The sequence below is a fragment of the Rhyacophila brunnea genome, unplaced genomic scaffold, assembly GCF_057557595.1.
Source record: "Rhyacophila brunnea isolate RB1 unplaced genomic scaffold, BYU_Rbru_1.0 scaffold_18, whole genome shotgun sequence".
Taxonomy (NCBI): domain Eukaryota; kingdom Metazoa; phylum Arthropoda; class Insecta; order Trichoptera; family Rhyacophilidae; genus Rhyacophila; species Rhyacophila brunnea.
This window is the reverse complement of record NW_028232837.1, coordinates 30,199,411-30,221,066: the sequence shown is the minus strand read 5'-3', so window position 1 is coordinate 30,221,066 and position 21,656 is coordinate 30,199,411. Positions and strand designations below refer to the sequence as shown.

The following is a 21,656-nucleotide window of genomic DNA, read 5'->3' as shown; positions in this document are numbered from 1 at the left end:
ACCCTACTGGGTGTGGTATAACAGGCTATAGATCTCGAGTTTGGAAAAATATGGGATAAACTTAAACACGTGTTAAATAATATGCTATTTTCAATAGTTCCGTCTGTATCATTATTTTTACTTGGGTTTTATGGCGGTTAGGCCATAAACTACCCTGCTTCAGAAGTTTGGTCCACGGCGATGGCTTTTACATTTCTATTTATTCATGTGTTCTGTGGAGAATACGTTATTTCTGATATGATATTTGAAATTATTGTGCAAGTGAATGCTGTATGGTTAAGTTGGAAAACTCCACAAAAATATGAACATCGCTCAGTTGGAATTCCGATTGTCTTACATGCGCAATGGTGGCCATTTTTCGTTTTTACTCTAATTACTTATTCGAGTGCATTTATAAACAGTTTTACATAAATTTTACAAGATTTTTCATCTAAATAATTATGCTGAATTGTAGTATTTTTTTTCGTAATAATATGGGCCTCCACAGAGTGGAGGTTTGTATTAACAGATTTTTTTGTTTTTATGAGAAATGGATGTCAGCTACTTCCTTAACCTATTAGGTACATACTCTGACTCATACACTAATTGAAAAACAATGTGTATTTGCCAGACCCAGGATTCGAACCTGGGACCCACGACGCTATAGGCTGACACTTAAGCCGCGCGGCCATCGTGGACTGTTTATTTCGTGGTGTAGTATTATTAGCTGCTTATCTACTCATCGTGGCAGACTGTCATTTTATACGCCCTGCCAATTGGCAAATAAATGTCATATTGGTAGAGTGAAGTTTTCTTCAAATAAACCTGCAATGCGATGTCGCTTATAGTTAATTTTATATGTGGATTAGTCATGCTTTTTTTGTTTCAATTTCATACATTTAGGCTATATCTCTATAGAAAGAGGTTTTCAACATCTTTGGACCGCTACACCAATGACAAATATATATTTGAAACGGCAAAACTTCAAGGCTAGTCACCTCAGTATCACAAAAACCTCAATCGATTTATAAAAATGTATAACACGATCCAATTGATAATATAAATTAATTGAAGTTTATCAATAATTTGAATTTAAATCATGCGATACTGCCTTTTACCTTGGTACAGGTGCACTTTGACAGTATATTAATTTTAAGGCTATTATTTCACCTGTAAAACTCACGTAAGGCTTTAGGATCACGCTTAGCTTGTGCAATTGTGTACCATATTCAGATGTGGTGAAACGCGCAGACTCGATCCAGTCGCGGCGGAAAGTGAGCTCAATCTCGGACCGCAGCGACACATCGGAGGCGGCTAATGCTAATGCAACCGCCGCCGGTGCGGGTGCCGGCACGGGGGCGGCGGGAGGTGACAACAGCGGGGGGGAGGAGAGCCCCGGAGTTCTGAGCGATGACCATGACCATCCGCCTGAGAGTCCGGATAGCAACGACACTGATGATACTTCCAAAGGGATGCCGTGGATTAAGGTGAGATAATGGTTCCTATTGTATTTTTGGGACTCATCAACAGGTAGGTACCCCATACATATTGCATGCCATAATGTCTCGATTTGTTGACAGTTACTGTATACTTCTTTATATCTAGGAATTAAAAAGGATTACCAAAGTTTCTATTGTCATTCATTATGAATAGAAACATATATAAATTTATAAAATATGAAACATAACAAGCAGTATGTATATGTTTTTCATATAGGTACATATTACTTTTATGTTACAAACGACTAAAAAGTTCAATTGTCTATCTATGCTACTGTCAAAAAGTAGACGTTGTTCCTATAGTCATGGGACCTGATCTGATGACCAGTCCCAACGCTTTTTCCTTCCAGATGTAACATGTGGACACAGGATATTATAATTAGAGATATTGTAACAATTTTTTTTTAAATAAAAATCGTTTCAATCGTTAAAAAGCTTTTCACTCAACCTCTAGGTACTTAGCAGAAGATGAAAATAACAATATCACTAACACCTATGTTATCACATACCTACACATATTGATTGAAAATAATTACAAGATAAAAGAACTTTTTATATACAACGTTTTTAAATTTTCTGTTGAATTATTATGCTCAATATGCTCAAACTTGTACTTGATATGAAGTAAATAAAAAACAAACAAATATAGAATGCTGAAATGTCATTTTGATTTCCATAGTAACGCACGTATATATTAATAATTTAGTTGTTAGGACCACCCCCTTAGCAACCAATAAAAGTCTTTTACTTTTTACGGATTTTTCTGAAATAAATCTCCATACAAAACAGAATTAACTGAAAATGAATTCAATTCTGCTTAATGATGGCTAAAAGTATTAAAAGAATGCATTGGCATCGTGTTCTGATGTATAGTCGGGAAGATAGTTAAAAATCGATTGCAAGATTTGTACTGGACAAACAACCACCAGACAAACAAGAATACGAGCTAATAAAAACTTTCCAAAATACATATAAACTTCACCCGGCTTGTGAAACTCTTACCAAGATCTAAGAATGACACATTATCATAAGAAAAATGATCAATACTTGGTATCAGAATTGTATTGAAAGAATGTATCAATTCTGGTATTAACACTATGGTAACAGAACAATTATTTTTCTGGGAGTGATTTTTTAGGTTATATTAGGTTAGGAAGAAAGTATTGATACCAACATCTATACAGCATCAATACTTTGTTGACATCCCTATAGGTATAGACTGTATAGAGCAGGGGTAGTCAACCTTTTTATACCTACCGCCCGCTGTTGTCTTTATCTGTTAGTAGTAAAATTTTCTAACTGCCCATCGGTTCCACAGTAATGGTGATTTATAAAGTAGGGAAGTAACTTTACTTTATAAAATTTATGAAACAGAGTTACAGCAAGTTAAAGCATATAATAATAATTACTAACCAAATACTTTATGTCAGACTTTCGCTAAGTTTAGCAGAATAAATCTTTATAAAACAACTTACTGTGTGAATCTATCTTTTTACTTTATATCATGAGCCTGATGCTGCGAAACTAAATACTGGATATCTGGCTCAATTTTTGTGAGGAACAAACGAAGGTCTCATCTTTCGGAAATATTCAGGCGGTTTCTCTCTTTGGTCATAATATGATTAACAGCAATAAAGCCTGATTCCACATGATATAAGGTAGGGAAAGGTATCAATAAACTGAATATCATTTTTCATATATTTGGATATTAAGACAGGCATTCTTTAATAGAGCGATACAAAAAGTATATTTTCTGAAATTTAAATTGTCACAGGGAATTTTATGAAAACATAATGAAAATATTTTTGAAACCCCTACCGTCCACCATGAAAGCTGGAACGCCCATTAGTGGGCGGTAGGGACCAGGTTGACTACCCCTGGATAGAGGCATCTTGTGGGTGATAATTAAAATAAATAAGATAATTAAAAATTAATCAAAAATGGTTATTTAATCAATTACTTGAATTTGAATTTCAGACCGTGGTACAGGTAATAAACTCATTCAATTACTACTGTTCACATCAGAACTTCTGCCATCCATTTTGCTACAAGAGGAATATGCGAGCCAGCTCCAGACTCATTAAATCAGTTCGGAAGGTACAAATACATAACATCAATAGTATGTAACATTTAGTGAATCATGTGCATATAGATTTATTTGTATCCGGAGATTTGTACGTATGCAGTTCGCTGTATCACACTTCACCATGAAATGTTGTATCGGAAATATATGGCCATATATTAAAGACTGTCCAACCTCTTTGGGTCGTATAGTACTGACATAAAATTCATGTCTAAATAAAACTCATTTTTTGTCGGTTTACACTTTACAGTAAGCCAGCAGCAAACAAATTTTTAAAATAGCCGATATACTGGATTATTTGTTAAGTTAGGTTTTCATTCTCGAATTCATGAATTTTGCCAAAATCAGCTGTGAAAATTGAACTCATGTTCATATTGAATCTAATAAAATTGGAGACCGTATAGTATACAGTCATCTCTTTCCGATGAGAAAGCTCACGGCGAACTGTGCCACGGTGAAATGTTTTACATACAATTTACATGTAATCAGATTTTTTATACATTCATTAAATTTGGTTATAGTGCATTAAAAGTGCAATTATTTTAATTAATTCTTAACTTAATGATTTCAATGTAGTAAAAGTTATAAGTAGGTACCACAAAATTTTAAGCGAAAATTTGGAACTATGTTCTTTATCAATTATCATGTTTCACCAGATAAAGAACCTACAGCTCCAAATTTGAATTTAAAATTTTCAAACATATCTTTTATCATTGAGATGTAAATGCAATTTATTGTCGTGTCTCTCAGATATACGGCGAGAAATTTGGAATACTCGGTGAGAACACAACGTTCGATGTGGACTGCGACAAACAGCAGCTAAAGAAGGACAGACGAGGCCGCAAGGTATCCGACCAAACCAGCTCGCAGACCTCGCCGATCAGGAGGAAAGATAGCGTTGGGAAAAAAGACAGGTTAGCTATTTTAATTAATTCAATTAGTTCTTTTCTCCACATCCACTCTCAGACGGAGCATATGACCATTGTAAAAGTATCCCAAATCAAGAGATTTTATCAATTCATTTATTTTCAGCTTCAGTTCACTATATAAAAACTCTATTTGCAGATAAAAGGTTTCATGGAAGTATTATATTATAATTTAAGTGGTATAAAATAAAACCGCAATAGAAATTTACTTAGATTATTTTTATATTTAAGAGTTATTTCTTTATGCTGTTCACATCATAACATTTATTCATAATTCAAGATTTTTAATTTAATAAAATAAAATCTTTGACATGATTAACGAGTATACGGTGGTCTCTGAGCAATGTACTCCTTGATCTTGGGCAGGTTCCACACCCTCTTCATGTGGGCTTCGAGGGCCGGGTACTTTCCGGTGATGTGATCGGCTTCCATCATACCGTTGATGGTTTCGAAACCGGCCACCACGTAGAAATCAACCCACGTCAACTGAAAATTTTCAAAAATGTTGAAAAATAATACTCCACATTGGTCACTTTGACTAAATTGTTACAGCTTCGATCACAGAGATAGTATCTCTTTCATAACAATTTTAATAATTGCGCTATGTCTGGTATTGTCGGGCTAATCGTTTAGAACCATTGCAGAACCCTGGGTAATTCGGCTGCACCAGGTAAAAACACTGTATATGCCAACAGATAAAATGTTCAGGTACTGCAAAAAATATATAAATTGCTAGATACACAAAATTCTGACATATATTCAACTGGATTTATAACCAACGTAGAAGTTACACTATTTACTACACTTCGGAGATGTCAATTGAAAGAAAAAGTATCAACATTTGGAAGTCCTAATATTTATAATATCTCAATTAAAAATCAAGGTAGTTATGGACTTGGGGCCCGTTTAGAGAAATAAATAATTAGGTAGTTATGCAAGTAGTTTATAGGTATCTATCTTATTCTTATTTGTAATAGTGAACATAGAATCATAAGTTTCACAAAAATAATTTCTATTCTACCATCAATATGATATGACTGCAATCTCACGGTGCTATATGTACCTAGTGAAGGACGGAAGCAAGGATTCAGGACTATAGAGCAGGAGGGAGGGACGTGTAGTTCCACAGATTGCAACTAGGACGTCCAAAACCATAATGTAATGGAAAGTTTATAAATGTCAAAATTACTAAACAAACATTATAATATTAAGTACCTTGCCGGCAAAGAAGTCTCCCTTTTCCTTGAGTAGTTTTTCGAAACGTTCGAAATAGAAGGGTAGCATCTTGGTCTCCCTTTCTATTTTGAGTTCAGCCCTCTTCTCTTGATTTCTCTCATAGAAGAATCTTGCGACTCCTAAAAATATAAAACTAATTATTAAATTCTAACATATCGATACATACCGGTTGTCCTATTATGGGTAGTGATTTGACAGCTTAGATTTAGAAATAATTATAATAAATAAATATAAAAATATATAATATATAAAAAATAAATATAATACATTAAAAGTGGACATTCACTAGAAGGCAACTCAAAATAATAAATTGCACTTGAAACAAGTTAGAATGGGGTTAACAAAACCTTTCCATGTTCTTTTTAAATATAATTGTCAGTAGGTAATCAATTTGTTTATACAACTTACTGATTAAAATATCTTGGAGCGAGCATCCGATTGCGATGATCTGTGCATCTTCCCATGGATTGCCGGCAGTAAGTCCGTACTCTCCTGCCAAGTATTGGCAAATAGCCTGCGACTGATACAACCGCTTTCCATCCACTTCCAACACTGGCAACTGTCCGAACGGCATAGCTGGAATTTTTTTAATACTCCATCATTATTATGTAGGAATAGCAACACATATAACATCCCGATATCATTTTCTCAACTGGGGACTATGGGTACTTAACAATTTCTTTTTTTTTGACCATGTCCGATCTTAAGAAGGTCATATGAGCCTCCACAGACTGGAGTTTTGCATTAACAAATTGTTGTTTTTTTTATCCATTTGCTCAACTACACAAATACACACATTGAAAAACAATATGTGAATTTGCCAGACCCAGTATTCGAACCTGGGACCCACGACATTATAATCCGATACGTTAACCACTCGGCCATCGTGGGTCAATAATGATATGCTGAATTACCATTTGTTACCTAAATTACCACGATGGCCGCGCGGCTTAAGCGTCACCCTATAGCGTCGTGGGTCCCAGGTTCGAATCCTGGGTCAGAATATGGACCTAATAGATTGAGCAAGTGGCTGACATCCATTTCTCGTAAAAAACAAAATCTGTTAATAAAAACCTCCATTCTGTGGAGGCCCATATGATCTTATTAGGATCGAACATGGTTGGGGGAAAAAAAAAAATACTATTTCTGCTACAAGGCAAAGCATATTACGCTTCCATAGTAAAACAAAAACCACTACTGCTCCTAAAACGATTATAATATTGGTTACGACTTAGTAGAGGTTATATTAATATATTTTTATGAGGCATGGTTGTTAACCATGCACCTAGTCTATTGGATCTTTGACTGGTTCAAGCACACGTCAAAACAAGATGTATTTTCTTAATCAAACCCACCACCCACGCAACGCACAACCTTAAAGACAAGTGCTCCACTGGCTTAGTCATTATGGAAGCGAGCCTCAAACAGAGTAAAGGTTATCTATCATATTTTTTACAATGAATGGTTGTTAGCCATTCACTCAATTTATTGCATCTTTGAATCAAACACAAACACAAAGATAAATGTTCTTATTACTGATATGTACTATTGTTTGTTTACATTTGAATATGTATTTGATTTTATAGGCCATGCCTTGGATCAATCGATAAACGAAATAAAGAAATTGTTGAAAGTAGGTATCTATATAAAAATCCTAAGAACAGGATCAATAAAAATGGTGAGTGACCTTCATCCAGGTGAATAGCATGTGACAATGACTTTGATCCAATAGCTAACATGGAGCCACATAAAGCTCAAACTGAGAGTAAATGAATTAATGAGAGGTATAATACTCCTTATTTTATCCTAGTGACACATAACTAATTTTACAAGAGACGTCATTATAAGCATAGATCACTTGAATGTGTACAGATTCTATCAATGTTTTAGGATCACAGGGGCCTAACTACAAAAATGCATGTTTTGTGTTAGCCCGGTTTCGATAATGCCGTAATCGTATTTATTGGTGACACGTCAAAGCTCTACGTCATACATATATCCGTTTACAAGAGTACAGTGTGCTTTATATAATGATTTTCATGGTAGCAAAATATTTATTTGCATTTATCTCAAAACTGCGTTATTGTAGATAGCCCCTTATGATCCTAAACTGCCGCATGTATGTGAAAACTTACTTGGTTTCAATTCATTCCAATTTCCTTTTCCAGTGAACAATATTATTTTTTCACTCTCATATTCAATATCAAAGTAGGCCAAAATATATTTGACACATTCCCCCAATCCCTTGATGTCAAAATAAATTAACTTGTAATGTGGTGGCATTTTGAAATGATTTAAATTTAAAGAGATATAATTCACAAGTCTCCTCTATGAGAGAGGTCGAAAAATACTGATTTTTATTCCACAAAATGTGTGAATAAATAATTATTGATTATTATTATCACTATGTAATACATTATATAATCATTTTGTTATAAATGATAATTGGGTAAATAATGTTAATTGGTAATAATGATAGTAAGGTAATATTTTTTTCAGATCTCTTCCCAGTTCATGAGTTCACAAATTGAGATAAAATATTTTGAATTATGACTGCACACTTTTGCGGCAATCAATTATCAGAATATAATAATAATTATTGATATTTCTAATTATTTTTTGGTAAAAATAATTAGATAATTGATTGACAACAAATAATAAGTACGTTTTTTTGTATATACATGGATATAAATTTAAATATTCACACAATTACCTTTGTCCTATGATCTAGTACTCTAGCATTTCCGAATTATATTTAATCAAGGAACAGTTTTATATTCTGTTCAACGTGACGGTGTAGCACATAAAAAGAATGCAACGCAGGCGAAAAACTTCTTGCTTCAAAGTGGAATACCTTAAATTAAATTAACATTTTCTACAGGGAAGGCGACTACATGTCCTCCTCTTTAATGTCCCATACTATAAACCAATGTTGATCTTGGTTGCTTCCAGGAAACAACTCCACTCGCACCTTAGCCCCAGGGATGCTGTGTCTCTTTGTACACTGTCCAACCAACACAATATAGGTTTCCTGACCCTATACTAACATCTATCAACAGAAAGTATAATTAACGAGCTCAGACGATAATTAAGTACTCGTCACTCGAATATTATATTAATCAGTCAATATCAAACCTTTAAATTAAGCAGTTAAAAATTAACCTCTCAATTAACTAGTCATTCCTTGCATACTTTCTTTGTCTATTATGACATGAAACTACTAAATACTATATTCACATAGATAACTAAATATATACATCCTCAAAATGTAATACAGTGTACAAGTGTATACAAAAACAACCATAAAAAATAGCTATGTTTATCAATCATGTATCCAGATATCAAAAACTTAAACTTAAACAAATATAAAATAAATAGTAACCCCTTAAATAATTAAACAACTACAACCATCCTGTTCTCTTCTGGTCTATTGAAAAGAAGTATCTTGGCAGTGTTTACCAACGTGGGGCATACACCCCACTATTCTATTAATAATATTTAGTTGAATGCGGCGCATTAGCGCTGTAAATGATTTGTTACTGAAAAAAAGAAATTGTTTTGATATCACAAACTGTGGAGATTTAAGAATAAAATTGACCAAATTAGTACATCACATAAAAACTCTTTGCAGCTCACATCACGCACAAGGATCGTACTAATTTTCTTCCGAGTTGTACATCTAATATACTTAATATACATAGGTACGTACTTACGAAAGTTAAATTAAAAATAGTTAAATTTTAATAATTATTTGAAGCAATTCATTTTTTTAAAGAATTTGTTAGTTAACTATGAAATTTTGATAGGTGGGCATGGAAATTTTTGAAGCGTTGAAGTGGGGCATGGCACAAATAAGGTTGGGAAACACTGAATCTAGGGTATTTGGGTAATTTTCATCCTTGAGACATGGCCTACCTAACGAAGTAGTTCTACATATTATACTTGTGAGACGACAGGGGCATCACTGAGCAACACGTAAGTACAGTTCGTTGTTATACCTTCCACGCCACGTACCATGGGGTTCCAAAGACCCTTCTCAATATTTTTCTTTGAAGATATTCTTCCTTCCATTACAATCTGGGTAAACCTTTGTTTTTCATTCCAGGATCGATCGCTCTATCATCGACGGAACGAGCCGCGGAGACATCTTCTCATCAGGCAGAGATGGCAATGCTAGTGGCAGTTCAAGAAAATCTGCCCCTCTACTCATACCAAGCCCAATACTAAATTACATCAAAACTCAGGTAAGTGCATATTTATATTTATTAAACGTTGAATGGTTGCGTATTGAAGATATTGCTTCACAACTGCAAGGTATAGCACCTTATGAAGATTCAGAATAACCATATTATACTGAGCTTCGGGAATACTAGGTGGTAAGGCAGCTCTCATAGTCCAGTGTGTAAGGCGCTGGCCTTTTATCCGGGGGCACCGAAAACGATTTTCGCTGAGGTCACAATACATTTATGTGATTTTCTCAAAGCCTGACTGCTTCTCTTCTCTTACTAAATACCCTACTGTTTTACTACACTACTATTATTGGTGCTCACGGCCTGTCGTAGTAATAGAAAAAGGAGATATTTATGTACATATATATTTTTTAAATTTAAATTGAAATTAAATTGGTGTGTCATAAATGACGTGATAAGTGAGCGGGTCATTCAGCCCCCTTCACATGTAAAGTGAAGATGTGGCGATAGACCTTGCTTAGCCATGTACTATGGATATCTCAAGAGAGTGTCAACCTTGTCTGCCATTTTTCAAGCCAACCCTATTCCAGGTACGAGGCGATGCAAGAATACTGGCAAGACAAGAAGTGACAAGATATTCTTGGAGGTATCACATGATATCCGTATGCTCCACCCAATAACCGGATATAGACAAAGAAGAAGACATTATTTGATTCACAATATTTATTATTCTACAATTCCTCTCTTTTATACAAATTGATTTTGTAATTAAATTATTGTAACATTATAATTATCGGACAGGTCCGAAATGCATTCCACTCTCCGCTGGCCATCTTGGTGAAAGGAGCCATGGTGATGTCGGAGGACAGCTTTGCAGGAGCTCTGCCCGGAGCGTGGGCTCTCCTCCTAGACAGTTGTCAGGAAGTGGCAGCCAGTGCAGCTTCACTCTTCATTCTGGCTGCCGTCAAAGCACCTCATCATGCCGCCGAGATCATGCTCAGAGATTTGCAGCATTCTGATCCCAGTGTCAGGTAGGATTTAAAATCTAGGTTTATAATAGAAATATCTAGGTAACCTAACATAACCTAACCTAACATTAAATTAAAAACATCATGTTGCTCAATAAAAAATTATATATTCATTGAATGATTTTGAACTCCTTTCATATCTATATTATTTTTAGTGGACTTAATTATATTCTATCGGCTGGAAGCTTAGTTTTGGCGTGTCCGGAAACTTGTACATATGCAGTTCGCCGTATCACACTTCACCGTGAAATCTTGTATCAGAAATATATGGTCGTATATTAAAGACCATCCAACCTCTTTGGGTCGTATAGTACTGTAATAAAATACATCTCTAAATAAAACACGGTTCTTGTAGGTTTACACTTTACAGGAAGCCAGCAGCAAACAAATTTTGAAAATAGCCGATATACTGGATTATTCGTTAGGTTAGGTTAGGTTAGGTTAGGTTTTCATTCTTGAATTCATGAATTTTGCCAAAATCGGCTATGAAAATTGGCGCGGTTCCCGCCTGGCTTCCTGTAAACGCAAACCGACTTGTACCTAAAACACTTACAAAATACGTAATAAAAACTAATAAACGTAATAAACAAGACAGTAGAAAATAGGTATGTAATTAGATTAGAAATACAGAACAACGTGTAATTTTTTCATCTCGGTGCAATAGATAAGAAAGCTCACGGCGAACTGTGCTACAGTGAAAATATGTAATACGTAAAATTTGTATGTAACCCCACTTGGGTAGACCTGTATAACTACATAATAATTCGACTGTGTTTAGGAAAAAGGGCGTAACCCTCGATTTTTCGAAAAGTGCTTTTATTAGATATTAACAATGTATATATAATTATTAACAATGTATATACACGTTCTATAAAAAGGAAGTAAGCCGCAAATGCCGAATTATTATCTAAATTCAGGTTTTAATTGAGATTAATTAAGTTTTAATTTAAGGAAAAAAGCATTTACCCTCAATTTTAATGATTTTTCTGTAATAACTTCTTTAGTTATTATTAGATCGAAAATATATTACACCAAATCATCAATTATTATTTGATGTAATATTATTTTTTAAAAAATATTACACTAAAATCATTAAAAAAAAACGTTTTTTGACCCTCCTGTAAAATTTGTTCTGTGAGGGTTACGCCCTTTTTCCTAAACACGCTTGAATATGTACAGTAGTTTTAAAAAAATACATCATAACTTTTCAATGCTTCCAGAATAAATGCAATCCTGCGTTTCCAAGTTTTGTGGAAACTGCGCTACCAAGTGTGGCCCCGGATGGAAGAAGGAGCTTCCCTGACCTTCAAGGTGCCTCCACCAGGAATCGAGTTTACCCTCCCATCACCAAAAATTGGCATCGAATCTCTACCAATTGTCGATCCACCATGGAGTCCCCATGTTAAAACTAAGGACATGGAAGTCACCTTGAACCAGGAGAGACATGTAGGTTTCATTTACAATATATAGTACTTACCTAATAAACATTCATAAGGGTCATTTCACACTTTGTGCTGATGCATTCGTCTTTCAATGGTGATGAACGCTATTTAAGTATATAGAATGCATATTATAAATATGCACAAGATATTCACCATATATCGAGAATTTAACGTGAGACATTCAGGAAGCAAATTATCTATCCAACTTGTATTAATACTAAGCTTATGTTATTGGTTATTGTTTGACAGAGATCTCTTGTGACAGCAACCAAGACGCGAAAAAAGCAGCAGACAGAGGCCATCAAGCGAGCCATGCAACAGAGGGAAGATAAGAGGCGGGCTGAGAGGGAAGGGTTCCTTATCACAACCATCCCTATCACTCGACAAGCCGCCTGGGAGCCCAGCCTCGAGCATCCTCAGGATGATCATGTTGAGGGTAAATTCTATTATTTTACATCTTCACTCAATCATCCATTACTGTCTGATGAGTGGCAATTTTGGTCCCTGGTTTTGAAATCTTCACCGACTAATTAGTACCTTTATGTTATTTTGGTAATTTGTGATTACATACAAGTAGCATAAAGTTGAATAGCGGGTGCTCATTACAGGGACGGTTTGGACATGGGGATATTACGTATTGACATGCAGAGATATGACATGATTTTTTTGGGTATCTTATTTTCTCAATCAATAAAACTTATGTTGCATAATAGTTGACGAAGAAGCCGGAGAAGGTCTCCGCAACACCTCTCACCATGCCCAGACGGCCAACTCTCTCTTCCCCTCCTGCCTCTGCTCAGCTGTCATCCACATAGTGGCACTTCTTGATGATGCTGCAGTGGCCCAGGATGGAAATGCCGTCTATGAAGTGGCTTATCAGGTACCTATATCGCATTCATCATTTCACCACTCCAGTTCTATTTTATCTTAAAGTAGATTTTGAGTTAATTAAGACTCAGTTTTGATTCCAGATATGTATATGTGGTGTTAGGACTACAGCATATTAGAATTTTAAAAAAGACTTAAGCCAATGGCTTAATTTATAATAGTGCCTGATGTAGATAGAAAAAATATTTTGATAACTAATAACATTTTTAAATAAAATTGATATTCCCTTACAATAAGACAGAAATGGTGATCAATATTTTTTGATGACAGTTTTGGATTATTTGTCAAGGTGATATGGTGCTGTCTGGTGGAAGATTCGGCTCTGTTTCTGCGCTACGTACTCGAGCGACTGACGAGGGAGAGGCAGGAACAAATGTTCAAGCTGCTTCGTCACTTGATCCGGTTCGTGCCCAAACTCCCACAGCAGGCCGCCTTCGCCCTCTACAACTACATCATTGGCTACATTATGTTCTACGTGCGTTCACCCCATGATGATGGTCAGATGCTCATCGGCACAGCTCTCTCTGTCCTATGGATGGTAAGTCAATTCATATTTCCTCTATGCACAGACACAATTTGTTAATGCTTTTTATATCATTGGTTCAACAATTTATTGTATGCGGATATTGCCCGTCTTCTGTAGAAAGTTCATGCTGTGGATCCAAAAACCCATTAAAAAAATATTGCATGAATTTGCTTGATGCAGGATTCGATTCTGTGACCCACATGTAGCTGACACTTGTTGCCAAGTGTAACTTTATATTATATGAAATTATTGTGAAATGAAAGATTATACTTGTGTTTATAAGTACCCACGGTGGAGTAAGTGAAGTAGTTACAAACTGTTTACATTTGAAGCTGTGGGTTGTGAATTCGAGTCCTGCATTTGTCAAAATTCACATGTTGTTTTTTCAATGTGTGTTTAGTCCATACTAAACCCTCAATAGGTTGAGAGAATGGCTAATAACTATCTCTATAAGACAATGTTTCTTCATCTACTCTTTGGAGGCCAATAATGTGCTTCGATTAAGGTAGAAAATGGTAATTTACCTATATTTTATAGTAACCTACTTTAAGGCGATGTCTTTACCTAGCAGAGGCTCCTGGCGGAAAATACAAAGCTTGCAATTTAAGACATTTTTTTGATAATTTACAATTTCAACTGTATTAATTAATAAATATGTATCTGAAAACATTAAAAAGAAAAATATTTTTTATTTCAAGTCAAAGATAAACCTACAATAATTATAAAAAATGTTATAAAATGTGAATTTGTCAAAGGACCCCATCTTATTAATACAAATATTTTATGGTCATTTTTAGTTTATTAAGTTTTCTATGTTGTACCTAAGAGATTTTTGACTAATTCATAGTTTTAATATATTTCATATTTATTTTAAAAATCATCGATTTTTATAAAAATATAAATGTGTTTAACTTGAAATCCTTTTTATTTATATGAAATCTTATTTAGGTATGATCCCAATATTGAAGTTCGATTTTACTGTCTCTTTGGATTTTACTTACAGGTGGTTCACAGCGTTCATGGAATAATGTTCAAAGATTTGAAACAAATTTTGAGGAAGGAACAGTGTGACGCTTCAATTTTACTCACTGCTAATGTACCTTCAGCAAAGAAGATCATCGTTCATGGACCAGCAGGTATGTTATACATAGTATTAAATACGAAACTAAGTAAATTAGTCTTTGAAGAAGTCAATACTTTTATACTACATTATCATATTTGATATCCCACGATGGCTGAGTCGCTTACCGCGTCGGCTTATAATATTGTTGGTCCCAGGTTGAATCCTGGGTCTGGAAAATACACGTCATATTGTTTTTTAATTTGTGTTTGAGTTAGAGTATGGTTCTAATAGGTTGAGCAAGTGGCTAACATCCATTTCTCGTAAAAACAAAAATATGTTAATACAAACCTCTACAGTACGGAGGGCCCATATAACCCTCTTACCCTCTTAGGATCGGACATGGTCAAAAGAAGAAGAAAAGAATCATATTTGAGTGTAAATTTTACTTATATGTATTACTAAAATCTACTAGAGTCCATAAGTGTTTTACGTTTTTTTTATAAGTAGGTACCTTCCTAGTCATATTTTGTTAAAAAACAAAATAATCGAATATTATATTCTAAAATTCTATCACATTTTCTAAAACCCCCTCTATACCCTTCATAACAAATCATCACAGTATATCAAAACTCTTCCCCCTCTTTAGGGTGTGACGTCATATATGGACGACCCCTAAAATCAAACAGTTCAAAAATCAAAATATTCTAAATCAGTCAGTATGTGAATTTCAAAATTCGCAAAAAACGAAATCATCAATGAAGCAATAGAAATTTTATAATTTGACTCATATATTATTTATTATTTCAATAGAGCTAACGAAGTAACTATATTTTTTTAAAGTTTTCACTACATATACTTTGAATATAAGAATTTCAGTAGATCTTTAAACTAAGATATTAATAAACGATTTCAGACCGGGACGAAGGCGGAATTCCATCGCAGTTTCCAGTCCAGGAGGATACACAGTTTTGCCAAATCCTTAGAGAGTCTCTTGACTTCTTCGGAATTGATGAACCAGAGCACAAAGAATTTTTCTTGGTGGATTACAAAACTCGTGAGTATACCTAAATCATTGTACAATACCTTATGTCCTATAATCTCAAGCTTGGTATTGTTTTGAATCCAATCTCGGTTTTTCACTTCAGGAACTTTCTTCACATTTGTTCACAACCATATTTCTTTCTAACATATTATTTTATTTATATCGCTAAAGAAAACTATTTTAATCATTAGCGTAGGTAACATTATTATTTTCTTCACTTTCTTATTGTACCTATAAAGGCTAGATTTTTCAACTAGCACCCACGATGGTCGAGTGGTAACGTATCCGCTTGGTAAGTCGAGGGCCTCGGGTTCGAATCTCGCTTATGGCAAAATTCACATGTTATTTTTCGATGTGTGTTTGAACTCAGAGTATGGGCTTAATACGTTGAGCAAATGGCTAACATCTATTTCTCAAAAAAAAAAAAAAATACGAACCCTCTTCGTGGAGTTGCCAAGATCCACACCGGATTGTAGAACCAATTGATGATTTATTCTGTAAAAAAGCTTATTTTATGCTTCTAACATTAATGTACAATGTTTATCTCAGTTGTGTCAAATAAATCTTAAGGCTCAAATGTGAAGCTTGCTATAAATAAACATGTAATTTGAAATGACTTGCAGCTAATTAGCTAATTAATTGTAGATCAAATCCACAACCCTCTGAGCTACGTAAGAGATGTATACTTCTTCAAGCGCTCTCAATACCCTCAACTTCAGCTGGTCCACATGCGTCTGTGCATCGCCAGGGCGGCTCTGCAAAGACAGGAGTTGCTGCACAAGTTCATAGAGATCGGGAAGGTCCATTTGACATGGGCCATTTTGAAAAATGTCGACATGGTAAATAATTTGATGTACTATTTATTTAAGGCATTTTTATCATTACAACTTATCAACAGTTTTGTTGTTTTATAATGTATAGAGGCTGCCTATGCTAAAAGGATATAAGGCACATTTTGACAGAAATATGTTTACGCTGTTTAGAATTTCCTTATGATCATCATAAAAGTCCTGTCAGTAATAGTTATTACGTGGTGTAGTAACACGCATATTTTTATAGTAAGACGTTAGTAAAAAATATAATATGTAACACTAATAAAATTGTTTTTTCATTTTGCTCTCCTGTAAAGTTGTCTTTTAACCCTAGCTGTAATGTAATACATACTACAAATTTTATACTAATTTCTACTTGTAGGTTGTACAAAGAGTAGTATTTCTCCATGAAGAGCTGATGAAGCTTCCTTCGTTCCCAAGAAAAGCTCTTGAATGTGACCTGGATCTATATGAAGGCGGAGAAATGGGAGAACAACTTTTGGGACTTGATGTCTTACACAAATTTATGTAAGTTTAACATCTTTAAAAATATCACGTTAATCAGTTGCACTATAGGACATATTCAACAAACTGTAGTTAGACCATATTTCACATTTCACTAATGGAAATATTTTGTTTTAGGTGGGTCCGTCTAATTGCTCGTATGTTTGAAGCGATGGCTGGAAACTTCGCCTACTCTGGAGATATTCATCTATTCTTAAACGTGTTGAACGGAGCTGTAATCCTTCATAGTGAAGATTCCTGTATTCTCCGATACGTCATGGCAACCTATATAAATGCAGCTTTTAATTTCAAGAACATATTCTCTATTAATGGGTGAGTTTAATTCATTTTATATATTCTTTCTATCTCCACATGGCACTACATCCCGGATGGATTTGTCCTCCTCTACGACAGATCTCACTCACTCCTCACCATTTTTCTCAAGTTCCTGGGCCTTCCCATAGGATGCCAATATCTCCATTTGGAACAGATTGTCACTTTTGAGTCGTTCACTGGAGTCGTGACCGAATTGAAACAATATTTATTTTTTGCATATGATCCACCCGACAATTGTATCGAAGATTACCGAGAATTTACAAAAATATCTGAAATATCCTTGAGCTTCCGAGAATAGTCGCACGTGGCGTGTCCTGTCCTGCATTTAACATAACAATACAATTTTGACATTTTCATGATGAAGGCTGATAATGATAATACAATCAGCAACCCGTGTTACTTGTTTCAACGTCATCTCCAATAGTTTCCATTAGCATTTACAGCAGTGGTTCACAGCCTATTTGAAAGAAGGGCCAATTTAATTTATCCATTTTCTAATTTTTCACGGGCCACAGTGGGTAAAAGTATTACTAGACGAGACATACATTTTGTTATTTTAAATTTAATAGTTACATATTATCAGCTACTCCAATCACTCTCCACTCTGCATTACATACATATATATTTACACGATAAAACTTAGTATCAGTAGAAAATTTGAATTTTGTTGCATGCAATGAAAAATTTGGTATTGGAGTACTTGCTATTTTGTGGCCTCAGTTTGTGGATCACTGATTTAAAGTAATGACATGTAAGGGAAGACTGTTTAGTGTTGCCACCAAACTGACCAATAGATACTTTTTGGTTTACTTATAATTTGTAAACACTAACAACTGAGCGTTTATTATGAACCAATCAAATCAAGAGTCAACACGATCGAGTTGGTTGCTGAATCCTTCCGTGTAATAGCTATTTGAAATTAATGATTGCTCACGACGTTCGTTGATTTTTGTTTGGTCTGCAAGTCTGCTGGTGTAAGTAGGCCTTTAGATGTAAATGTTTTTATAAATAGCTGGTGTTAAATAATTCCATTTTACACTAATTAATTACTTACATATGTGTTTATAAATCACTCCATAAGTCCACTCCAACAGAAGCAATTAACACTAATAGTATTGACTATTTCTTATAATTAGGTACCTGCTAATTATGCCAACACTTCTTCAAATCTACTCCAACCACCAGACCAATAAACTGGTGACCACGACCATTGAGTATGCAGTGAAGCAGTTTTATCTCATGAATAGAAAACCTTTTATTCTGCAAATGTTTGGATCCGTGTCAGCCATACTTGATACTGATGAAGAAGGAACTTATGGTGATGCTCATAAGGTATTTATTTCACTTCATTGGTAAATCATTTTCAAGGCATTATGAACAAGAAGATTTATGCAAAAGCCGGAAGGCACTGTTGTCGACTAAATGGGAGGAGCTTGTTAGTTCACAGTTTTAACACGTAGGCAAGATGATGTTGTTTGAGTATAAACCTCAAATCCTAATCTCAAATTTAAAAAAGGTTCAAAAATTCAGAGTACCTAAAATGAGATATGGAAGATGCATGTTGGGCATAATGCACATAGATCAAAAAATAAATAAATGGATCTAAGGGAGAACAGAAAACCATCGGATATCAGTGGCGAACGGTGGAGGTAGGCTGTTAAGATCTGACATAAATATTGCACACTAAACTTTGTCAGTCATACATTTTTTATTGAACCAAGACTACAATAATTTACAGATGGTGTAGGTTAGTTTTTACAAATCAATTAAATCCTGCCTAAATGAAAAATAAATATGACTGATAAAGTTTAGTGTGCACATTTAATGTCAGATCTTAACAGCCTACCTCCACCCTTCGCCACTGTCGGACATAATGTATACGTTGAAAAGGAGATGGATAGGCCAAGTCGCACGAAAGACAGATCGTCGGTGGACATCAAGTGGTAAAGCGCGACCAAGAGCTCACTCGATGAATGTGATAATCAAGTTTAGTGGAAGCGCATGGCAATAAAACTCTACGAACCGGAGCGGAAACATCAAAAAGATGCCTTCATCCGGCAGTGTAAAGAGATTAGCGGAAACGATGATGATAAAGACATTAGTAATATTTAAGGGAAAAAAAATATGTACACTTGCAAGGACAGTTATTTAGGATTAAACTGATTCAAGATAACACTATATTGAATTCATTTGTATAATATTACTCCAATAATTATGTATGGTATCTTTCCAGGTTCAATCCAGTTGCTTATTTAATTTGTTACTAAGCTTGGAGACTCCTTCACCCGATCCTCTAAATATTGCCGAGTTAGTAAAAGAAGAGAAGCCACTCAAAGCAATCGACTTCTGTTACCACGATGAGAACGAGATGGTGACAGTCCTCGACTGCATCAGTCTCTGTGTTATGGTCGTATCCTATTCTGCAGAAAGTGTCAGAGGATATCAGATGCTCGTGAGTTTTTACTATCTTCATTTTATTTGCATTTCTGCTTTTACAGCAATTATCCACCTCAAAATTAGATGGCATGATCTTCTATGTGAACTTTTAAGCAAGAAAGCTAGGTGATTCGAACAACTTTGCAGGACGTCATTACCCAAATGATTTGACGTATTAATTTTACTACAATGATTAAATAAAATGTATAATTTTTCAACCAATCGATTGCCGTTTTCATGAACCCGGATGTCAATAATGGTCGATTTTATTATCCAATAAAGTATCTTATCTTATCTAAGTGATCACTATATTATTATGTGTAGCTGGCTAGTGTCTATTGAAATCTTCCTTCTTCTATTATCTTCTATCGAGGCCCAGTGTAGAGTCCATGACGAGAAAATGTATATTTCTATGGTAGTGCTGGTTATTGGTCATACTTTGAATGCAATTATAGTAACTTTTGTATATTAAAATAAATGGTAAGTAATATTATTTTTTTTAACCATATCTTTTATTCAACGAATAATTCACAAGATTTGAGAATGTAACATTCTATATGTTGAACACACATAACTCAGGTAAAGCATATTGGCACGATACCAGTGGATATACAGGTTTAAATCCTGTCGAGTGTCGATAGGTATAAGAGTTGTTTTCAAGTTATGTATGTTAAATGGTAATGATCAGAATGTAACATGGAATTGAAAATCTTCATTTATTATAACAGGTTACCACATTGCATTCGAAGATAATCAATTATTAGCACTACATACATACCATTATAAATTGCAATTCAGTGCCACAGCCTGAATATTTTATAGTCGACCATGCCCTTCTATTAGGGAGAGAGTCATGGATATTTTATTTAAACTAAGGGGTTTATCTAAAAATAAAAATCACTACCATGATAATAATAAAATATTAGTTTATAGCATTGGTAACACTATCGATTGCTTTTATTTTGTTGTATTTCAGATAATATTAGAAGCAATCCTGCCATGCTACGTCAAACAAATACAATCGCCGTCCTACAACCGAGAGGGGAAAACAGAAAAAGAAATCATCCAACAACTAGCGGTGGCCATCAAAACGTTAGTCAACAACTGCGAAGGACTTTCAAAGTAAACAAACTTATTCCATATTGTAAGATAGGTATTCTAATATAGTAATTTAAATTCTATACTTACTGAGGAAGTCAACTGGTGATAAGCAAACAGACCGGGCATCCTCTTTTCTTTAAACTGGTCAAATCTCTGAATATGTTGACTGGCAGGTATTCTTCAATTATAACACTGTGGTCATGTGCTCTGCATTAAATAATGTGACACTGTGGCTCAAACACTTTTCAACAGTCTAAGCTTGCCTGCCAGTCGGATACCGTATGTCCTGGAAATCTACTAATTACCATCCACAGTGCGGTGGAGCTACGCAGGCCCGGTCTTGGGGCGATTTGACCGATTGAGTCCCATCAGGCTTCACGCACAAAGTGACTTTGGGCATCACAAGATAAATAAATGAAAAAATATAAAATTATACATTAAAGTTGGTTTTTATAGTCATTAGATACTTGAATAAACTTTTAAAATACAAGACCCTAGTGCAGTAGATTCATAGAGTTCTCGGGAAAAATCGAGTAGGTATGACATATTTCTAATACTATACCTA

General features: G+C 34.7%; 2 protein-coding genes across 2 annotated transcripts in view; one reads left to right on the top strand and one right to left on the bottom strand.

Annotated features, from left to right (window-relative positions):
• unc80 (unc80, NALCN channel complex subunit) overlaps positions 1 to 21,656 on the top strand; it is a 104,043-nt gene that overhangs the window by 55,268 nt on the left and 27,119 nt on the right. The window contains exons 33-49 of the mRNA XM_085945058.1: positions 1,213 to 1,466; positions 3,456 to 3,575; positions 4,312 to 4,475; positions 9,829 to 9,967; positions 10,715 to 10,944; positions 12,162 to 12,387; positions 12,633 to 12,819; positions 13,097 to 13,263; positions 13,561 to 13,809; positions 14,801 to 14,933; positions 15,774 to 15,914; positions 16,548 to 16,741; positions 17,097 to 17,242; positions 17,357 to 17,551; positions 18,691 to 18,886; positions 19,788 to 20,006; positions 20,967 to 21,112. Coding sequence (XP_085801184.1) covers positions 1,213 to 1,466; positions 3,456 to 3,575; positions 4,312 to 4,475; positions 9,829 to 9,967; positions 10,715 to 10,944; positions 12,162 to 12,387; positions 12,633 to 12,819; positions 13,097 to 13,263; positions 13,561 to 13,809; positions 14,801 to 14,933; positions 15,774 to 15,914; positions 16,548 to 16,741; positions 17,097 to 17,242; positions 17,357 to 17,551; positions 18,691 to 18,886; positions 19,788 to 20,006; positions 20,967 to 21,112 — 3,106 coding nt within the window. The remainder of the gene's footprint in view (positions 1 to 1,212; positions 1,467 to 3,455; positions 3,576 to 4,311; positions 4,476 to 9,828; positions 9,968 to 10,714; positions 10,945 to 12,161; positions 12,388 to 12,632; positions 12,820 to 13,096; positions 13,264 to 13,560; positions 13,810 to 14,800; positions 14,934 to 15,773; positions 15,915 to 16,547; positions 16,742 to 17,096; positions 17,243 to 17,356; positions 17,552 to 18,690; positions 18,887 to 19,787; positions 20,007 to 20,966; positions 21,113 to 21,656) is intronic.
• Positions 4,692 to 8,075, bottom strand: LOC147073416 (glutathione S-transferase-like). The gene is made up of 4 exons (XM_085945055.1): positions 7,859 to 8,075; positions 6,132 to 6,299; positions 5,703 to 5,842; positions 4,692 to 4,973 (listed from the first exon to the last, which is right to left on the bottom strand). The coding sequence occupies exons 1-4, from the start codon at positions 8,004 to 8,006 to the stop codon at positions 4,803 to 4,805; spliced, it is 627 nt and encodes a 208-aa protein (XP_085801181.1). The 5' UTR covers positions 8,007 to 8,075; the 3' UTR covers positions 4,692 to 4,802.